The sequence below is a fragment of the Vipera berus genome, assembly GCF_964194415.1.
Source record: "Vipera berus genome assembly, chromosome: 1".
NCBI lineage: Eukaryota > Metazoa > Chordata > Lepidosauria > Squamata > Viperidae > Vipera > Vipera berus.
In genome coordinates, this window is record NC_138202.1 from 158591426 (window position 1) to 158612961 (window position 21536).

Genomic DNA, 21536 nt, shown 5'->3' on the forward strand with positions numbered 1-21536 from the left:
TACCGCAATAACGACGGGTTATCACCAGTTTAGTGCCTCACGGGCCTCCGTTGAACCACTTAGGAGGCAGGTCTCACGTTTATGCTGATTCTCCTTCCGTCTTTTCTCTATATATCCCAGAAGGCACTGCGAGCAAGCGGGAGGGGGGGGCGGGCGGGGAAATAACTTTCCTGAGCGTCCTGGCGGCACGCATGCGCCGCAGCGCTTTCGACCGGCTCGCCCTTTCGCTCACGCTCCTTGGGTCCAGCAGGAGGCGCTGTCGGGGAGCCGCCGCCGCCGCCACGGAGGCCTGCGTATCCCAGCGTCCTGCGCAGCGAGCGTCCCGGCCCGACGGAGTGCCACGTCTTTGGTGCGGCGGCAACGGCGGCTGGCTGGCTGGCTGGCTGGCGCGGGAGGGGCGGGTGCGCCGCGCGTCCTTTTGCGCGCCCCGGAGAAGCCGCTGCCAGCGCTCGGCGCCCTGGTCGTCCGCCGCTGGGCCTGAGCCATGGGCTCGTCGCAGAGCGTGGAGATCCCTGGCGGGGGCACCGAAGGCTACCACGTCTTGCGAGTAAGAGGAGAGGACGACCCGGGGAAGGGGGGGCGAGCGCACGTGGGAAGGCCGTGCACGGAGGCGGCACGGAGGCATTCGGCGGCTGCGGTTGGGGGCTCCCGGCAGGCGAAGCGTGCAGGAATGCGCGAATGCCGGGACTGAGCTTTGCCTGGCGCCCTACGGCTACGTCCCACGGGTGACTTCCCAGATTGCTGGAGTGTACGAGCCCTGCCGTGGAGGAGGAGGAGGAGGAGGAGGGTGGGTGATGACTCGGAGGATCAGTTCAGCCTTCCTCGGGTCGCCACTTGGGAAATCCCTAGTCGTGGGGATCTCTGCTCTTCCTTTTCCCTTTCCCCCCCCCCGCCAAAAAAAAATTAATCCGTGCCAGAAATTAGTTTGGCTACTTAGCGCTTCTCTTAAGCGGAGAAGGTAGAAAGCGAGGAGGAAGTAAGTGCCCGTTTGTGTTCGTTATGGAGGAGATGGGATAACAGCTCTGGGGGCTGGGTGACTTCGGAGAATGTTTCAGCCAGTAGTAAATCTCGCTTAAGATCCAGTGGCACCCATCATCACTTCGTGCACGATCTGTTTCACGAGCTTACTATCTCGTGATGCTCTTCCTGACCTTGGGTTTGTTTGTTTTTTGAGTACGTTATTGATTTTATATGCTAGCTAGAACAAGCCATCCCGGGTGACAGTTATATTACTACTTCTCGATCAACCTGCTTGTTAAAAAGCTGATAAGTCAAAAGATGTGCTGATGTAGAATATATGAATCTCTTCTGGGGAGAATCCGGGATCTTGTCAGTTCTGCACTATGAAATCTATTCTGTCTTTCCCGTTTGGGGAGAAGCAATTGTTTAATTTAAAAACGTAAGATGAACTTTCAAAACATAATCAGCTAATAAACTAACCCCATAGAGTGGCGAAATAAGCCATGTTGGCAGTTAACTGATGCGTGTTAACCCATTAGGGTATTGAAGCCTGTTACCAGATGCAAGAGGAAAATTGATCTCCATTGTCTTAACTTTTACATACCCTAAAACTTACAATTTCTGTGATCTTCCCTACACTCTAAGGTTCACATTATTTCTGTTACATGTTGGTGGAAGTATTTTTACTTTGAGTAATATACCTGATGTTTTTAAAAGCAAGTGTATGATGCAGTTTGAGCAATTTTGTTGCACTTTCTTCAAGAGAATTCCACAAAAATACAATAGTAAACGGCAGCTTGTCAAGATGTCAAAACTTTCACATTAGTGAGATTTGCTCATTTCTTTCATCATCATCTGATTCCAGAGTTATTACAACTTCAGTTGGTTCAAATATTTTTCCCCCAATATAAATAGACATCAAGAGACAAAGATTTTCAGTAATTTGCTATTTGAAGGATTTCTAGGCAAGAGATATGGAATACTTTGTTCAAGATCTGATAAATATCAGAAAGACTAATCATGTTGTCAATTACAAGTTGGATTGATTCCAAACTTAACAGTAGCCCTAGAGGAAATTTGTGTCAGCTTCATAATTGGAAATTGGATTTGTGTAGTAGTGCTTCCTTAACATTTTATTCTACATTTCTATATTGATATACAGCTCTCTCTTTTTTTTTCTTTCATTCAGTCATGCCCAATTGTTGGAGACTGCCTAGACAGGTCCCCACAGTTTTATTGGCAGGGTTTTTCAGAAGTGCCATTGCCTCCTTCCTAGGGCTAAGAGAAAATCAATAATGCAAAGTCGCCCAGCTGGCTTTGTGCCTAAAGTGGGACTAGATCTCACAGTCTCCCTTAATCACTACACCAGATGACTCCAAGATAGAAAATAATTTATACTCTTGGTATTTTAACTGTTGAAGAAGAAATAAAAGGTGACACAAATGAAAAGTAATGCCTCTGTGTCAGAGAAACTATTAATTGTATTTCTTTTAGGCCATTTATATATCACCCTTTTTCTGATACCCTCAAAACATAAAGTATATAGAAAGTAATGAAAAAAATGCTAAACAGTATAGTAGAATACACTAAAACAACAAAGTATTGTATTTAATACACAGAATATTTACTTAGGTGGTAAAAGTAATTTTTTTAGGTGGGATGGGGAGCATATATGGTAAATTGAATAAATTTTCAGTATGGTCAAGCGTGAGTTTATCTTTTACATGCTGGTTTGAAAATGTATGTTTCTCAAAGCCTGTAATTTGTCAACTTTATTCAACACTCCTAATTTTGAAGTTAGCTATTTCAGGGAGTTCAATTTTTTGATGATCAAGCAATTTAACACTGGGGAGTTATGAAGAGTGTAGGGTACAGTATTTTGTATATCCATTGATTAGGAAGTTAGCTATTGATATAGACTCCTTAGGCAGATATAAGGCAGTTCTTACAGAATAAAAACACTAGATATGTATTAAGGTCTCTCAGATATAAAGGCATTGGATTTATGGCAATTTGACTTGTCTTCTTCCCCCTCTTCCTCCTTTCTCTGTGATTTCCTTAGTCATTCATTTTTCACAGGAATTGATAGTAAAGGAAGATACTTTTCCTAGGTTTCCCCAGCATGAAATGCTGTAATACAGGCATGTCAAACACAAGGCCATGTGGTTCTGTCTGGCCTGGGGACCTGCTCTGGAAACAGCGAAGGACCGGCCCACAGCACCTCGGCCTGGCCCAGGCCGACCAGGCATTGATATACAACCTGGTGCCAGCCATCAAAGCCAGAGCATGCTCAGCCTTAGATCCACAGGGCAGCTCTGGAACCAGCAACGGGTGCCCCCACCCCACCCCCTTGGCACGCACGCAAGAGGCGGTGAGCAGGTGGAGTTCAGCATCCCTGCTGGCTGTCTTGCCCCGCAGGCTGACTTCACCCAGGATGCCGGCGCTGGTCGTCTCCTGTGCTCACACCCAGGGGGAGGGGCCTAGGCAGCAGGACAGCTCCTCACTGATTCCAGGGCTGCCCTGTGGATCTAAGGCTCAGCGCATTCTGGCTTTGATGAATGCAACCAGGTTGTAGATCAGTACCACCACCCCCCACCAGCACTTCCATGGCCCACTCGCTGACCTAACCTCCCAGTCACTAGGCTTCTCTTTCACCAGGACCAGCCCCACCTGCGTGAGAGGAAGGGAAGGTGGGTGGGAGGAGGGAAGGAAGGAAGGAAGGAAGGAAGGAAGGAAGGAAGGAAGGAAGGAAGGAAGGTTATAATGAGAGGGAGGAAGGGTCTGAGAGGAGTCCTGCCTTAGCACATGGCCATGAGCCATCGTCTTGTCCCCTCCGCCTGACCTCTCCTGGTGGTCTCCCATCCTATTGCTGAGGATGCTTTGGTTACAAAACCGGGTCTCCTCGTGGGGAGAGAGAGTAGGCCTCCCACTGATCCATACACTTTGCTCTCCTACACACACCATGAGCAACTTGGCCAAGAAGAGCAAACCAATCAGCAGCAGCCTTGAGGAGGTAAGCACAGCTGTGTGCCCCCTTGGGAAAGGCTGGACCGGGCGCTTGCGCTCCACTGCCCAGGGCTCCGGGCATCCTGCATCACTGGGGGTCCTCTGCATGGCCAGAGAGGGACAGCAAGACTCCTCTGGTGGACAAGGGTATAGTGTTTGCCCTGGTCTCGCCTTCCTCAGCTGGAGACAGTGTATCCCCCCCCCCAGACCCGCCTGGGCCATTACAGGCACCCCCCGATACGAGCGACGTTGAGCTGGCCATGCCCATCCTGGCCACGCCCACCCCCACTTTGCCCCCCTCCAGCGCCCCCAAGATCAACCACAACCCTAATGTGACACACCTGCTATATCATAATTAAAAGATACTTTTCTAGCAGGCAGTAAAATCCTATGATATAGTAAAAGAGCATTTGTAGATTCCTTCTTGGTTAAATTATTGTACTGCTGAGTGAGATAGTGGCTAAATGGGGTATGAGTTGCCATCACTTCACTGCATTATCCCATTTTTCTCCAACTTAGTTCAATAACTTCAAGTCTGATACATTGACACTCCTAGGTTAAGCATAGCAAATTGCTATTATAAATTGGGAGACATAGAATTCAGTCCTTTTTTCTGGTTTGTTTGTTTTGCATGCTAGTCATAACATTAAACAGAAGTATTCTTTACTAGCTGCATTTAGTAAGAAAGCTAGGAGATTCTGCTGTGTTTCAAATCTGACAAGACATCACAGTTCTTCGCATAAGGCCCAGAACCAGATAGAATTGACCACGTCTTCCATTCAGCATAATCTTTCTTTCCCAGTCTGTTTAGGTCTTTCTTGCAAGGGAAGCTGTATTTTGTGCTTATTTGAAGGCAGGTTTAAAAGTGTTCATACAACCTGGGGTCAAATAAACAGTATCTTGAATGCCATGGATAGAAGCTATCTGGTCCAGGTAAACTCAGATACAGTACAGTTTCCCTTTGGGCCCCTTGAGTCAGTCCAAGGAGATAGGGAAAAGCAAAGACGAGGTACTGCGTGCAGTCCCGTCAAGTATCCAGCTTAAGTGCTTTGCTTCCAAGCAAATGCCTGAATATGGCTTATGACATTCCTGCTATCACTAAGAAGGCATGTGACAGAGGAAGCACCATCTGCACAGTTAAATTGGTATCGGAATATTAGGGAATTAAATATTTTTTAAAAATCAGGAAAAATACTTAAGTTACAGGCCAGTGAAACAAAAGGGATAGTAGAACGAAAATAACTGGTGGAATATGAAACATTTGACATTACTTATCCTAAATCTGACTCTGGATCTAGTGACTTCAGATCAGTGGAACTTGTAGCCAGGAAGGACCCATAAAAAGAGGAATGTCAGACTCATACATTCCTTATTTGACGTATAGATATGCAGATCTCCAGAATGTGACAGAAAAATTCAAAAAGCAGATACTTCAAAATCTGGAATATCTGTCAGTGTTTCACCTATGTAGATTTATTGAGGAAAATATACATGAATATATATGTTGGATACAAGAATATACTACAATATGCAAGAGAAAACAGCATTGCATCAGGTTTATACATAAAACAGTATTATCGGGTGTATATATAAGTATCTGTCAGAGAGATGTGAATTAAGTAAATGTTAGATTAAGAATATAAAAGGGAAAATCATGCTAAAGATACATCAGCTAAATAAAATAAAATGTAGTTCCTTCCCACATATGTTTTGAAAAAGTCTGGTAACTAATCTATGACCAAAATAAAAATGCGAGATTGGTTAAATAATTTTCTTTATAAGCTTTTATATAGAATCTACTAGTTCTTTGCCTGTGTGCCTGTTAAAACTAATTTTTGTTAACATTTTTGTCAGTTTTAATTTTTCCACGATAACTTGCATGTTAGTGTTTTTTAAAGATACTTTTTGCCTCAGGCCGTGATTTAGAATAAATTCTGTGTGTTTTAAGACCCCAAAGAGACACATAACCTCAGGGAAATTTGAACTCTTTAGTATATCTAATAGCAGTTATGTTAATGGAGAACTAAACCAGAGACATATAAGGGATTTTTTAAAAAATAAAAATTGTAAGCATTTGCTGTCCTTGTTAAGGTCCTTGGTAGCACATTCTGTCTCCCTTGTTTCCTTCTGAACAAAGTGATGAAACTTACCTTTCTTCTCATAGATAACTAGAGGTTGTCTAAGGCGCGAACTTGGATATGGCAGTGTTTTTAATTGTGTGAGGTAAAAGCAGAAAAAGGTGTATTTGCATTACTGTATGGCTTTATGTGACATTTAACTACAGAATAGACTAATTATGCACATTTCTAATTTAATAATAATTTAAAAATTAAATTAAATTTAAATTAAATTAAAATTAAATTAAATTTCTGCAAATATAATTGGAAAGCAAACTGAGATTGTCATGGTTCATGTAGTAATAATAATTATGCACTCTGTTTTGAACTTACCATATTACAGTAGGAAAGTATTGTTACCTAAAATTATTTGCATGTTAAATAACTTTAATATTGAATTTTGGCAATAAGACCATCAAGATTATTGTTTGGTTATAACTCTGGTAGAATGAATGATAGTGCAGTACCCTAAAACAATCGACTATAGGTAGCTGTGTAGTTGTGAGACTCCTCAGTGTATAGATGATTTATTTTCTTGTAACAGTTGGATCAATTTACTTAGAGCTTTTTCTCTGAAAAAGAAAGTTGTTTCTGAATAGTTCAGTGGAATCTTGTGGTAGCCAATTAAAAAGAAACTCAGTCAATTTTAATGGAGGGAACTGAAGCGTAGCCTTTAATGCAGACTGTATGTTAAAATGTTTTATTACATTATCTCTCTGCTGAACTATCAAAAAAATTCTGCCTTCAGCATTTTGTAGTTGATAAGCTGTTTGCCACTTTTGCAGGCCTTCTTATCAAAAGCTCTTCTTAAATGTTTTGGATTGAAGATGATATCCACAATAGTTTAAATGTTAGGTGCTTAGGGAATTTTAAAATTTCTAAACTTAAGAAAATAACTTTAGAACTGACTTACCAATAAATCAGATGAATCTATTTGAATCAGTCTGTAAGTTATTAGTGGCATCTATGAAATTTGTAAAACTTCCCTATCACTTCTTATAGATCCAGGTCAGTTCTTGCATCACTATTCTGCCAACTAGAATTTATCAGATGAAGACCAAATATGTCCAGATTCCTGCCTCTCATGCGTTCTTATAATTACAAACCATCAGCTCACATATTTGTGGTTGAAGTAATGCTAGAAATTGTATATTAAATCAAATTTTATTTACTATGTGCTATACAAGACAGCAGTTTTAGAAGATGAGAAAGTTAACTTTCCAAAACTTTGAGTGGAGCACGACGATAGTCCTCCTGTTTAGTACAGATAGTCCTCAACCTATGGCTATAATTGATCCCAAAATTTCTGCCGCTAAGCGAGGCAGGTGTTAAGTGAGTTTTGCCCCGCATACGACCTTTCTTGCCACAGTTGTTAAGTGAATCACTGCAGTTATTAAGTTAGAAGCACCATTGTTAAATTTCCCCATTGAATCTGCTTGTCAGAGGGCTGCAAAAGATGATCACATGACCCCGGGACACTGCAACCATTATAAACATGAATCGGTTGCCAAGTGTCTGAATTTTGATTATGTGACCATAGGAATGCTGCAACAGGTCTTGAGGGACTTGGAGAATGTTGAGAGGGATGGAACTAATCTCCCAGGAGGAGAAGATACCACAAGGTGGGCAATGTGGCAAAGAAGGCCCGCCTCCTGGGACTTCATCCACTAGATGAAGTTCCCTGGCAGACGGGACCTGCAGCACGGCCTCTTTGTTAGACCTGATGGGACAGGCAGATGTAATCTGGGAAAGGCAGTCTCTCAGATAACCCGATTCCATGCCATGAAGGGCTTAAAAGATCAAAGCCAGCACCTGGAATTGGTCCCAGAAGCAGACTGGCAACCAATGCAGCTTGCAGAGGAGAGGTATACGTTAGTCCTTGACTTATGGTAACAATTGAGCCCAAAATTTCCGTTGCTAAGCAAGACAGTGGTTAAGTGAGTTTTGCACCATTTCCTGATTTTTCTTGCCACAGTTGTTAAGCAAACCACTTAAGTTGTTACGCTAGTAACACAGTTGTTTAGTGAAATGGGCTTCCCATACATACCAGTTATCAAATGTCCGAATTTTGATCATGTGACCATGGGGATACTGCAACAGTTGTAAGTGTGGGGGAAAAATTCAGTGCTATTGTACCTTTTAACAGTCACTAAACCAACGTCTGTAAGTCAAGCACCACCTGTAATGTGTACAGACAAAAGATCATAAAATGGGCTCTACTACTTAACAGCAACGGAGATTTTGGGCTCCATTATAGTCATAAGTCATTACACTACTTGTAGTTCGATTGTGTTGGGTTCTATGGCTTTATGATTGTGATGGAATACTGTTCCAGCAAAATAACCACAAAAGAGACTAAATGATATCAGTAGACAGCTATATATGGATATTATTAATTGATAACCTAAAAACATTTTAGTTATCAGAGGTCTCAAGCTTTCCTCGTGATTAGCCGAAAAGGAAGAAAGCAGCCATTTGTTTTTCTCAACAGTTTTTTTAACTGATGATTGTAGTGTAGCTGTGCAAGGCAGCCATACAATCCTGATGCAAGATGGGACCAATTTAATGAGTCACAGGAAGATCCTCCCTTCTCATCTGTATGCTCTGGAACACATTTTTGCCTCAAATCCAAAAACTCCAGTCCTGATGCCCGTAAATTTGTTTTTGTTCTGTCAATCTTAGTTTGGTTCTAAACTGTTTAGCCAACCTGTTAATGGAATTTCCTTTTGAGCTATTATTACTCCAACCGTGGTATTTAAAATATGATCTACATCTTTAGCATTTATCTTTCTTTTTATTACATTTTACTATTTTATCAGGAACTCTAGCTTTCTGTACTAGCAGTAGTTGCTTATTTCATAGCCATAATTTTGTTCTTATTTTAAAAAAGGGAATAACTAATGCTTCTTACCACGTGTAATATAGCTGTGTTCAAAACAAATTCGTAGATGAATTCATAATAACAGACCTTTTTGGGCAGAGATTGGTTTGTATAGTTTGAGCAAAGGCTCACACAATCACAAACTTTGGAAAGTTATTGAAACCTCATTTCAAAGGCTGCAGCCCTTAAATTGCAATTGCCAATGTGACAACTGGATTTCCTAAGATATGTCCACAGTTATTGTCCACAGCTGATAGCAGGGCTTGTTAACTGTTATTTCCAAGAGGTGACATGTGTGTCTTTTTAAATTGGTTTGACTCCCTAAAAGTTCGTAGTGTACTGTTGGCTTTAATTAATGACAGCATTTATGTTTTTATTAAGGTTTTCCATGCTGGGAATCGTAGTGTTGCTGTTGCTGCTTTTGATTATTATCAAACCTGTTGCGTGGTCTGTCTGATTTTCCATGTAATGTTTATGTTCTAGGTGCAAGAAAATTCACCAGGACATAGAGCTGGATTGGAGCCATTTTTTGATTTTATTGTTTCTATTAATGGTTCCAGGCTGGTAAGTGAATCCCCAAATTAAAAGTTATGGGTGGGTACCTGAAAACATAAATCCAGATGTATAACTTCACAATCCAATGTTATGGACTTATGCCTGGAGAGGGGAGGTAATAATCTTTTCCCAGTTGAAAAGAGCTTTTGACTCATAAAAAATAACTTGAGACCTGTTTGCACGAGCAAATCTGTTTCCTCTGGAAACTTTAGTTGGTAAAAGGAAACAGATTGTTCCAGGCATAGATTCCTGAGATACAAAATTCCTGCTGATGGATTGTTGATGAAAGAAGAAATAGGCTGTTTCTTTAAGTTTGGTTTAATTCCTACCTTGGTACACCCGTTATATAGATTGAATACGTGATGAATGAAGGCCAATATATTGTGTCCCAGGAAAGTGTTGCAGGATCAAATCTCAGTCAGTTACCAGGACCAGAGATTTAGTCTTCCAAGCTTTTGGACTCCGGGACAAGTCCGAAAGCTCGGAAGACTAAACCTCTGGTCCTGATGACTGACTAGATTAGATCCTGCAACATTATCCTGGTTATATGAGTACAAAGAGGACAAGATTATGATAGGTGGGTTTTTCATCTCTTTTGAAATAATGTGTGAAATCCCTGGCTTCTCCATCTGTGAAATGTATATGGGTAGTTGAGGTACATATTAAATGTAACTTGCAAAAAAAACCCACCCTGGTTTTTCAGAGAGTTTTAAAAAAACTGGCTGATTTTCTGGGTCTGGGGGTCGGGAGGTTAGTTGGGGTAATGTTAATTTATTGTCGATTGGTGCTGTCTAGTCATTATGCAAATGCTGAGGGAAAGTTAGTACGTGGTATATGGTTTGTTACGAGGAACAAATAATTGTTAGAAGAAGAGAGAACGATTAAAATTATAAGAGCATGCTTCTGCCCATTTTGTTGTAAGATAGTGAAAAGTGGGCACATTAGGAAAGGCATAAGTTTACTGCTAGGAAAGCCCAAAATGTCCTATCCAAAATGTTCTTCTATCGAATATTTGGAAATGCTGATACATTGCTATAGTGTGTGCATAACTGCAAATGAACTTAGCGATTTTTTTTATCTTTATACCTTTCTTAGAATAAAGACAATGACACGTTGAAGGATCTGTTGAAAGCCAACGTGGAAAAGCCTGTTAAGATGCTGGTCTATAGCAGCAAAACCTTGGAGCTCCGAGAGACATCCGTAACCCCCAGCAACATGTGGGGTGGGCAGGGATTGCTGGGCGTGAGCATTCGGTTTTGCAGCTTTGATGGCGCCAATGAGAACGTGTGGCACGTGCTGGTAAGTAGAAGCTCCATCTTTTTTTAAGAGAAGAAAATCATTCTGCGCGTAGAATCTTCTGGCTTTAACTGCCTTTTAGCAGTTATGCTTCCCATAGGAATTCACCACTTATTTTTACCAAGTGGCATAGAAAAAAATTCAGTTAGTTGCATATATTTCCTTTACTGCACTTTCTTCATTAAATTAAAATCTGTGTCAATGTAAACAGTGTGATGGCTATTATAGAGTTTGTTGCATATCTAGAAATAAAGCTTTTCTATATGTTTGTGGTGGGTATTTTTTAAAAACAAGGAAGAGATAACATTTGCCAACACATTAATGGGTTTAATGCATTATTACTTATCTGGGATTTTCGCCTTTCCCTCGAAAACAACAGTCATTGTGCAAATACTTTTTGGTACATACCTGTATATACACAGTTTCAACAACCTCTCTATCTTGAAGTCAGTGAATTTTCTTTCCTGAAGTGCACATTTCATTTGTTAAGGAAACGGAAAGGTATTTTAGTGGTTGTATGGCAAAAGTGTGGAGCAAATCTTAACTATATTGACACCTGGGATTTCATTTTCTCTCTCTTTTTCTCCCCCCCACCCCATTCCTTTTCTCCCTTCTTTTCAAATAAAGTAAGAATAACAGAATAACAGAGTTGGAAGGGATCATGGAGGTCTTCTAGTCCAACCCCCTCTCAAAAGGAGATCTATACCATTTCAGACAATGGCTGTCCAATCTCTTCTTATAATGTCCATGTGACCATGTAGTTATCAGAGTTGAACTTGATTTGAGAGAGTTTTTAATTTTTTATCTGTCTTTTGTACTTTTCTTGATCTGATTAAGGTATTCACTTTTTTTAAAAAAAACACCTTATGTCTTGTAATTAGGAAGTTGAACCAAATTCTCCTGCTGCACTTGCAGGTCTTAGACCTCATAGTGACTACATCATTGGGGCAGATACTGTCATGAATGAGGTAAATATGTTGTTTCATCTATTTTTTTAAAAAAATCAAGATTCTGACCATTTTAGACTCATCAGGTTGCTCATAATTATTTATAATCGGCTTTTGATAAGCCTTGTTGATTTTTATTTTTGAGTAGATATACATAACTTAGAAGTTAATGTTTATTATTATTAATTGTATTAATAATTTAAAGGTGAGCAGAAAGAACAAGTGAAAAGAATAAAGAAAGGTTATTTTACAATTCGTGCATATGTGTCTTTTTTATGTTTACTTATCGGTAGAAATAAACCAGTGAACGTTCTCATCTGCTAAAGTAAGAAATTCAGCTCATTCTGAATTTCAGAACATTAAAATAAAACAAAATACAGTTGATTAAAATTAATTGAAGTGTCAACTCAATATGTTTTTTCCTTAGTCTGAAGATTTCTTCTCTCTTATTGAAACACATGAAAGCAAGCCGTTAAAACTTTATGTATACAACACTGATACGGATAATTGTCGAGAAGTCATTATTACCCCAAATACCGCGTGGGGTGGAGAGGGAAGGTAAGCTGATTTTGTTTAAAGGGATATGAAATGTGATTAAACTCACCCTTTCAGTACTGTTTCTGGGTGGTTCCCACACAATTAGATTTGTACCAGACTGGGCAGATACAGTGACAGTTAGATTAAATCTTTTTCATAGTATTTTAAGATATTGCTTAGCCATGAACTCCATTTGCATTTTGAACAGACAGAATATAAGAGGAATAATTTGCTAAGTGTTTCTGTTTTACAGTAAATCTTAGGGTAAAACTCACATCAAAATTCAATTCCCATACTGCAAGATTTTATTCGCTCCCTTTTACTGAACACAAGCACTTAAGTATGTAAAGTACTTTAAATTTTTAGTGTGTTGGGTGAATATTATAATTCTATATATGATGAATGCTATAATTCAGGTAAGTTTCCATTAATTTAGAAAATAAATGTCAATTCTATATGGCTACAGCTTTCTTTCTCTTGGCTGTATAATTTTCTGTGTGACTTGTAGGTTTTTAATTATGTTTTTAATGACACCCCCCCCTTCAAGCTCAGAATGTATTAATATACCCCTATATCATGAAAAACAAATTTCTGCATTTTATTCCTTTTTGTAGTATACAGGTGATCCTTCACTTGGTCACTTAGAAACCACGATGGACCCAAAAATAGTATTTATGATCCGGATTTGAAGTCCCAACAACAGCTTGCCCCCCTCCTACATCCATGGTCATGTGATCACATTTTGAGCGCTTGTCAGCCAACCTGCATTTCTGCCCACTTGAAGAGTCCCACAATCACATGACTGTGATTTATGCCATTTTACAATATTTACTTCTGGTTTCAGCAAACAATGGGTTCATTTAATGAATACGGCATTTCTTTAACAACCACCCACTTAACAACTGGCACAACTTAACAACTGTAATTCCAGGCTCAATTACAGTCGTAAGTCGAGGACTTCCTATAAAGGCAGATTGAAAAATAAAAGCAGAATAATTGCGTAACCGTATCTAGTGTCCCCGAAAGGCTTTATTTGGAGGGAAGGAAGGCTATAGAGTTGTTCATTAGATACTTTAGGTCGTGGGATTTTATACGCCCAGCCTTTCAGATGTCTCTAGCTATTTTTTTACAGCCTTACTTTAATGCTGTCTTCATGGCAACAGTTTTGAATTGCTCTAAAGTTGTGTAATATCCTTGGAAATGAGGATAATCTTTAACAATGAATTAAAGTTGATTGCTATTTTCAATACCTTACCCCATGCTGCTATTACATTCACAAATGATATGTGCCTGTTTAAGGATATTGTTTAAATTCTGTCCATACAATTCCTCAAAGGCAATCCATCGGCATGAGGTAAGCGTGAACATATTTAGGGTTAATCTCATTTCTTTCTTTCTTTCTTTCTTTCTTTCTTTCTTTCTTTCTTTCTTTCTTTCTTTCTTTCTTTCTTTCTTTTTCTTTCTTTCTTTCTTTCTTTCTTTCTTTCTTTCTTTCTTTCTTTCTTTCTTTCTTTCTTTCTTTCTTTCTTTCTTTCTTTCTATTTAAAGCCTAGGTTGTGGCATTGGCTACGGATACCTGCACCGAATACCTACTCGTCCTTTCGAAGAGGGAAAGAAAATTTCTCTTCCCGGGCAGTTGTCTAGTACACCTATTAGTCCATTCAAAGATGGCTTCACAGAAGTAAGTTGCCATCCTTTCCTTTTGCAGCCTACACTGTGACTCTCCCCACCGCTTCTGGTGGGATAAGATTCCTTCTTTTGTAACATACTATTCCGATACGTATGTTCTTTTCTAAGCATTTTATTCCCTTGCAACACTTTACGAAGCAGCAGATCTTTGGTAAAAGAGTGTTCTTTTTAATTAGGTCCAGCTGTCTTCAGTTAATCCCCCTTCTTCATTGCCACCTGGACCTACAGGAGTGGAGCAAGGCTTGCCTGGGCTTTCCATTAACACAACTCCTGCTGTCCCTAACGTGCTCAGTACAGGTTTGTCTTTTGTGCAATCCTAATGCCAGTGTTCTGTTTTCTAAATGTAATTATATCAGGGGTGAATGACAAGTCTATTTAAGATACATGCCATGTACAGTAAGGTGATGTATAGCTATAAAATGGAACATTACTGGAGAGCTGGGTGGAGAAGGGTCTGGTTCTTGAAGAAGAGGCCAGATGTTAAAACCTTGATTTCTGTAGAATTCTGCCAACTTGATTCTTTTTCTTATTCTTTTTCTTTTTTTTTTGCTAGTCATGTGAACCTGCTGTAATTTTATCCTGAGGGCTTTTCCTTAAGAATGAATGAGCAAATATTAGAGTTCTCTAATGCATCCAAAACATTAATTAATGCTTTGTTTTTCATCCAATATTTTTGTAAATGTTTAATGTTTTAGAAAATTTTAATGATCGTCTCTTTGGCCAAATGTTATGCATGATAGGTAATCGGTAGCAGCCAGCATCTGCTGTATCTCACCTATCTTTGTCACCTTAAGATAAAACAAGGAAATAAGGGCTTATAGCAAATTCCTATTTCTCTTACAAAGCAATAACAAACCACAAAACAGCCTAGTTGCATTGCTTGGAACAGATAGAACCCACAAAATGATATTTCTCAAAACACACAAGCACAGAAGCAAAGTTTTACAACTGAAGATTTCAGGCTCATAAGATTTTGCCCGTCTTTGGTGCTCTTTGCATGAGCACTTTTGCCACTTGTGTTGAGCACTTTGAATCTCAGGAAGTATGAGAAGAGGAACACTGTTTCCTGCCAAATCATTTTATAGCAAGGGTTATGTATCTGCCTTAGAATATAAAAAAGGATTACTTGGGGATGAGTACTATCGATCTATCATCTATTGTTTTATCATAGAGAATAAAATAAAAAAATTTGAAAGTGCTTAATAATAAAGATTTTTGCTGGAAAACCTAAAGGCATCTTTCAAGGTAGACAGGTTGGGCTAGCTTAGAGATTTTTCTGGATACGTTCAAAATAGCATTTGAAAGATAACATGGCTTGATTTTTCATTAGGTGTTCCTACAGTACCGTTATTGCCTCCCCAAGCAAATCAACCTCTTCCTCCAATTAACTCAGCAGCTCCGTTACCAGGTATGTGATATAAATGTGGATGAACTTTTGTGTGTGTAATAATGAAAACAGTGTTTTTAAATACAGTGGATATAGAAAATCTACACCCTTCTGTAAAATGTCAGGTTTTTGAGATGCAAAAAAAATTAAGACCAAGATAAATCACTCCACAACTTGTTCCTCTTTAATATTCTGAAGTGATTTTTCTTGATCTGACTTTTTTCCCCCACATTTGGCATTTTAACGGGCGTGTGTATAGACTTTCTATATCCACTCTAAAAAAAATAGTCTGTGAAGCTTCTTTCTTCATTCAGATCACTACAGTACTTGAGTAGAAGTTTTCAAATAGTTGAATCGTGTCGTATCGCTAATTAATTTTAGATGTAGTAAATGTTCATTTGCTTATGCCGAAGATAGGAGTCGCTGTAAGAATATCCTGAGAACTATATGTGCTACCCAAATAAATGATGTTAATTTTATTTCATTTAATATATGTGTGGCTAAATATGCAATTTAAATTAATTGAAAACCATCTTTTTATATTATATGAATATAGAGAGCCAGTTTGGTGTAGTGGTTAAGGCACCAGGCTAGAAACTGGGAGACTGTGAATTCTAGTCCTGCCTTAACTAGTTATTCTCTGTCATCCTTAGGAAGGAGGCTGTGGCAAATCACTTGCCCAAAAATATTGCCAGGAAAATTGCAGGGACCAATCCATGCAGTTGTCAGGAGTCAACACTTACCTGAAGGCACACATACACGCACACATATATACTTACACAAAAATGATATGAATATACCAGAACCAAAATAATCTTAATTGAAGAATTATTTCAATAAAACTTCCCTGGTTTATGTTCAGTGGACAATTCAGCTGATGTTTTGTTTGCATGAGCCCTAATGAGAATCTGACATGAAATGAATTTTGCAATAGCCGCTCTCTTTTTCAGCTCGAGCTCTTTGTGAAGTTAATATGTTTAAAACATGAGTTCATACAAGACAAAAAACAATTTAAAAAAATAAGTATAATGACTCTTAGCTTAAGGTTAGCGCTAAAGATCTTGCGTGAATGGATTACCTCCACAGTGATCCAGACTACATGAGGATGTTTTTAACAGTTTTTGACTGAGTATCTTTGTGCAGTCTTAATACATACTATCTAGTATCTGCCTTTGAAATCAAATGTGTGGTCTCAGCAAATTAGTGCAGGTTAGTATTTACAATTTGAAGGAGAAATATGTATGAAAAATATGTATAACTGAAAAGCCTTCTCATATGAGGACTATTCCACACACAAAAAAAGACAGGGGTGGCCTAGTACCCTAACATGACTAAAGTAAATAAAAATGGGAACTGTGAATGCCTATAGGGAAAGAACTGCATTGGTGTAGCAATTAAAACTATAAGACTATTAGAAATATTTTGCAATTTATGAGTAAGAAAACCTTTGCTCCTCATCTATCTGTAACATTTGGGACAGTATTCTTATACATTTCTGAAAATCTTAGAAGAACTGTTCTCTGAAAATCTTACTTAAAGGTATATAATACAAAGCATTATAGAAAAATGGCACTCTATAGCTGTCTGTCTTGTAAATAGACAACTTCATATTACATTATGTGAGGGAAGGAAGTACATACGGATTATTTCCATATATCTATATTAAGTTTAAGTTTATTGAATTTATATACCGCCCTTTTCCCGTAGGACTCAGGGCGGTTTACAAACTTAAACTTAAACTTATCTGTATTATGCCCATTCCTTGAAGTGATACACATGACCAAGGATATCTTCTGGATATCCGTGTGTCTGATGTTCTCTCTTCAACATATTGTGATTATTAGAAAAGACTCGGACGTGTTCCTCCAATAAATGTCTTTTGTCACTTTTCTTTTTTCTGCTTCTGCAAGTAATAGGAACTTTTGAAATTTTGCATCTTATTTTTATTAGGACTGATGACTTTACCGGCTGGACTTCCCAACCTGGGGAACATCCCCAACTTGAATTTACCTGGTCCACACTTAATTCCTGGTCCTGGATTAGCAGACATTGGGCAGCCTGGTACGTTTTGAAAAATTTCTGAACTGACCCTTGATAACCCAGTCTAATGATTTTAGCTCAGTCCTGTTGCACATGAATTTATGTAACCGCTAAATTTGTCTTAATCTTATAATAATTAGGGCTTTCCTGTGTTTGCCTGTAGCCCTGTTTAATTCAGTCTCATAACATTTAGACCCCATTCACAGGTGAAGAAAAGGCCCTGAGACCCTCTAGGAGAATCCTGCAAGAGGAGAGTGCTTTTTCCTTATTTTTCTTGCATTCCCAACACTATTGTGCATTATTACACCATTTATATTCCTAGCTTCTTCCATAAGTTGCTTCCACAATATAACTGATAAAGAGAAGGGAAATAAATAGGTGGGAGATTAACTGTTTCTTTAATTTAACGCTAGTTAGATTTAAATTTAAATTGTTTTAAGTTAAATTTAGTTTCCTTCCTTGTTCTTTGGGGAGTGCCACCTCACCTGCTAATCAGGATGCTGTTTGTGTGCTAAAAATTAAAACTCAATTTGACATCAGCTGAACAACTATCATGTCATATTTTATTGGCATACTTGAGAACAGAAAGTAATGTTAACTCTTTTTGAGGCATTGTTATCGGTGGTGCAATATTACTGTGAAATAAAAGTCTTCCTATGTAAACGTAAAGTACAGTACTACCTTTAGGGCCTAAAAATGCAAAAAGCACCGTGAACCCTGGTGTACAAATTGATTTTTTATATTCAAGTCATTTTCCTGTAATCTTCATGAATAGATATTGGATGGGACAGGATTCAGAGGACTGTGAAAACAGAACCATATGCCTTTTAGTTTGTCTGCATGTTTTTTGGCTAATGGTTGTTTATTCATTTGGACTCTATAAGCTGCATAAAGGAATGTGATTGTTCTGAAGCAGGAGGGGAGGATTCTTATACAAAATACCTTGTGCCATAAGAAGTTAACAGCAGTCTTAAAGCTTTGCTGTGCTCTTGAATAATATGACACCTGGCCATCTCTATAGGCAACAAGGAGTCCTTTAGTGATGGGCCATGATTCTTTAAGGGTTATGAGGAACTTTTTAATAAAGTAATACATTTTTTGCTTCTTGCTCACACAAAGCAAATTGATGCCAGAAAGTTGTTTTACTGTTTGTTTCAGTGAAATGTTTTGTGTTGGTTTTTTTTTAAAAAAAAGAAAGTTGGGAGGTCTTCTCAGGATTTTATATCATAGATGGATTAAATGACTAAAAGTTTATTTCTTGCCCAATCTTAACCCTGATGAAATAATTAGTATATTAGTTATCACACATTCATTTATTATTTTAGGAGGAAACGAAACTGCAAAATTTGGGGACCTCCAGGAGATTAATCTCTGTCGTAGAAAGACCTTGCTCAGAGTACACGTCTGTAGGGACCCTTATGGAAAGCCTCTTCTCTTTGGTTCTTTGTATATATTCTCACCATCTTCCTCGTAATACACACACGCAGTGTAAAATGGCTGTTTACAAATAGCATAGCTCTGTAGGCTGGTGACTTACACGTGTGGACTGCAAGCTTGTTTTTTGTCTTCTGATGTTCCTAGGATTGCCACCATTTCCCACCTTGCCTCCAGTCAACCTCTCTGGAATTGCTCCTCTGTCACCGGAATTCCTTGCCAAGTTCCCATTGGTCAGTGAGATACCCACCCTGCCTACAGATCTGTTGTCTTCTGCTCCCGTCACATCAAGCTTCCCTGCGAATCCTGGCACAACTGTAAATGTGGAACAAACCTCTGCACTCATTCTGGATACGGCCGTCCCTCCCCCCATGGTTACTACTGCGGCTTCTAGTGCCCCTGCTGCTAAGGCATTGTCTCCCGAAGACAGAGGAGATGGGATAACTCCCTTCAGTGAAAAGCCAGCACCCTTGGTCACAGATACAGCTGTGTCTGAATCATCATAACTTCAACTGATTGATTGGATTCGTATATTTATTCAACAACAGTATATGCAAACTACCATTACCTTCATGTTAGTTTGTATTTTGTTGTCAGAGTTTTTGTAAATATACAGAAGGTGATTTAAGGGTCCAGATTTTTACCGTGGGCTTGGTGTAGGGTAGAGAAGGGGAAGGAACTGCTTATATTTAAAAAAAGAATAAGAAAGAGGAAATATCAAGGTAGGACATGCAGGTGTCAGCTGCCAAAATTGAAGATTTTTTTTTAAAGTGTAATCTGACTTCAGTAGGCTACCTTGCTTACTTTTTTCCCCCCATAAATTCGCTTCTCTTAGAATGAACAAGTAATTCACGCTTGTGGTATATGAACACTTTTTTTTGGTACTTTGCAAGAATTAGAATTTTGGTAATACATTGTGAGGGGTAAAAATATTTACTTTTGTCCAAGTTGTACATTTTAGCAGTATAAAGATCTTCAAACTACAGCCGTTTTATTAAAAACTTCAGAACCTGACTTGTAAATTCAGCCTCATTTTTAAATCTGCCCTGTATGCAGATCTTTCCGTTGAGCTACTGCTCTTGCCTAAACTTAGCTACTGCTGATTTGCTTTATAAACCCACTGTCAAAAGCATTGTGAAGAAATCAGAAGGAAACCTCGTAATGTTGGGCATGGCTCAAAAACAGGAAGATGAAGCTTTTGACTTTTTTTTTTGTAAAACAGGTTGTATTGAAAGAGCTTACATAATGGCAATAAATTCTGAGGATTTTATCTTGTAGCATTCGGTGAGCAAATTATTAAAACTGAACAGGAGTAAATAAACAATTGCAACACAGTTTTAGAATAAAAACATTTCACAGGCACACATATTTTTCCCCCAAAATTTCTTATTGTTGGCCTTGCTGGGAGCTGTACACCAGGAATTTCTGGAAGGCCACAGATTCTCCCAATTCTACAGAAAATAATAATTTTGTTAAAAACTCAATTATTAATTGTGGCCCAGCTAAGTAGACAATTAGATGTTATAGCATTCAGCTTCAAATCCAATTCTGTGATCATTCAGTATGGGCCTGAGCAAGGAGCCTTAGATTAATTGAATGCAGATAATTAATACAACTCTTAAAAATAAATACAGTTGAACAAATAGCTTTCCTTTTCATGTAATCTTGGTGTTCTAAAGCAAATATTAAACATGTCAGCGCATATAATGTATATGATTTCCTAGTTGTTACCGTCCCTCCAGAAGTTTAATTTTAAAGCCTCACATGAATGGAAGGCTATATTAAGATTCTGTAGGCAAGCAGTTTGTTCAATGAATCTGCTTGTGCTCTCATGCGTAATTGCATGTATAACACTTGACAGCTTAGTCTCTTTAAAGCATTACTTAAGAGACGGCCTCTGTTTCCTATCATGGTGGGAGAAGAAAAAAGAGTAGTCTGCCTTTCTGTTACTCCTGATACTTTCAAAAGGATTAATTGTAGAGGTAGTGCACACTCACATCTGAGAGCAGAGATCGTGGCCAAGATCATGATTAGCTCTGAAAAGCAGAAAATGAGTACAGTGTGTTCTCCCAAACACAGGTAAATGGCTATCTAATGCTAACTGATATAGTATGCTTCCTTTTTGTGAGCTATTTCCTGCCTACTAACAAAATGATGGTATTTGTGTTTCCTCAAAAGACCTCCAGGTTAGTTATTTGTGGAATTGCGATCTTGAACTGGCATTGCAGGAGGGTTGATAAATTTTCTATGTCCCTTCTGACTGTCTCCAAGTAACTGTTCTGAGTTCCTCTACTTATAGAGGAGCAACTGCCATGCCCTGTTTCAAGAATGGAAAGGGGAAAATTGTGGTCCCCTTTCTGCATCTAGTCAGAAATTTCTCTGGAAATTGAGCAAGTTTTCAGAACATTGTTTAACCTTTCATAAGTGATTTCCAGCAAACAGGAATGTGTCACTATTGGTTTCACTTATATAGAGATGCAGTTCAAATTAATGAATCAGAAACCGTGCCAGAAGGGCATTCACACTGGTGAAAGGAGAAGTGTTACACAATTAAACCTGGATGTGAGTCAGCTTGTAGAAAACAACTCAGGCCATTTTTCAGCCAGTCTCAAAGAATTGAAATGAAGACTACACTGGTAGATGAATCCTTGCCATTTTGGAGGTAATCATAATCAGAATACTTTATC

At 38.8% G+C, this 21536-nt stretch overlaps 1 protein-coding gene across 1 annotated transcript; it reads left to right on the plus strand.

The window, feature by feature from the left end:
* The first annotated feature begins 248 nt into the window (after positions 1-248).
* On the plus strand, positions 249-20126 carry GORASP2 (golgi reassembly stacking protein 2). The gene is made up of 10 exons (XM_081312709.1): positions 249-547; positions 9448-9528; positions 10615-10818; positions 11697-11783; positions 12190-12320; positions 13848-13980; positions 14165-14285; positions 15319-15396; positions 17326-17436; positions 18997-20126. Exons 1-10 carry the CDS (start codon positions 485-487, stop codon positions 19353-19355), a joined length of 1368 nt encoding a protein of 455 aa, XP_081168835.1. The 5' UTR covers positions 249-484; the 3' UTR covers positions 19356-20126.
* The last annotated feature ends 1410 nt before the right edge of the window (positions 20127-21536 follow it).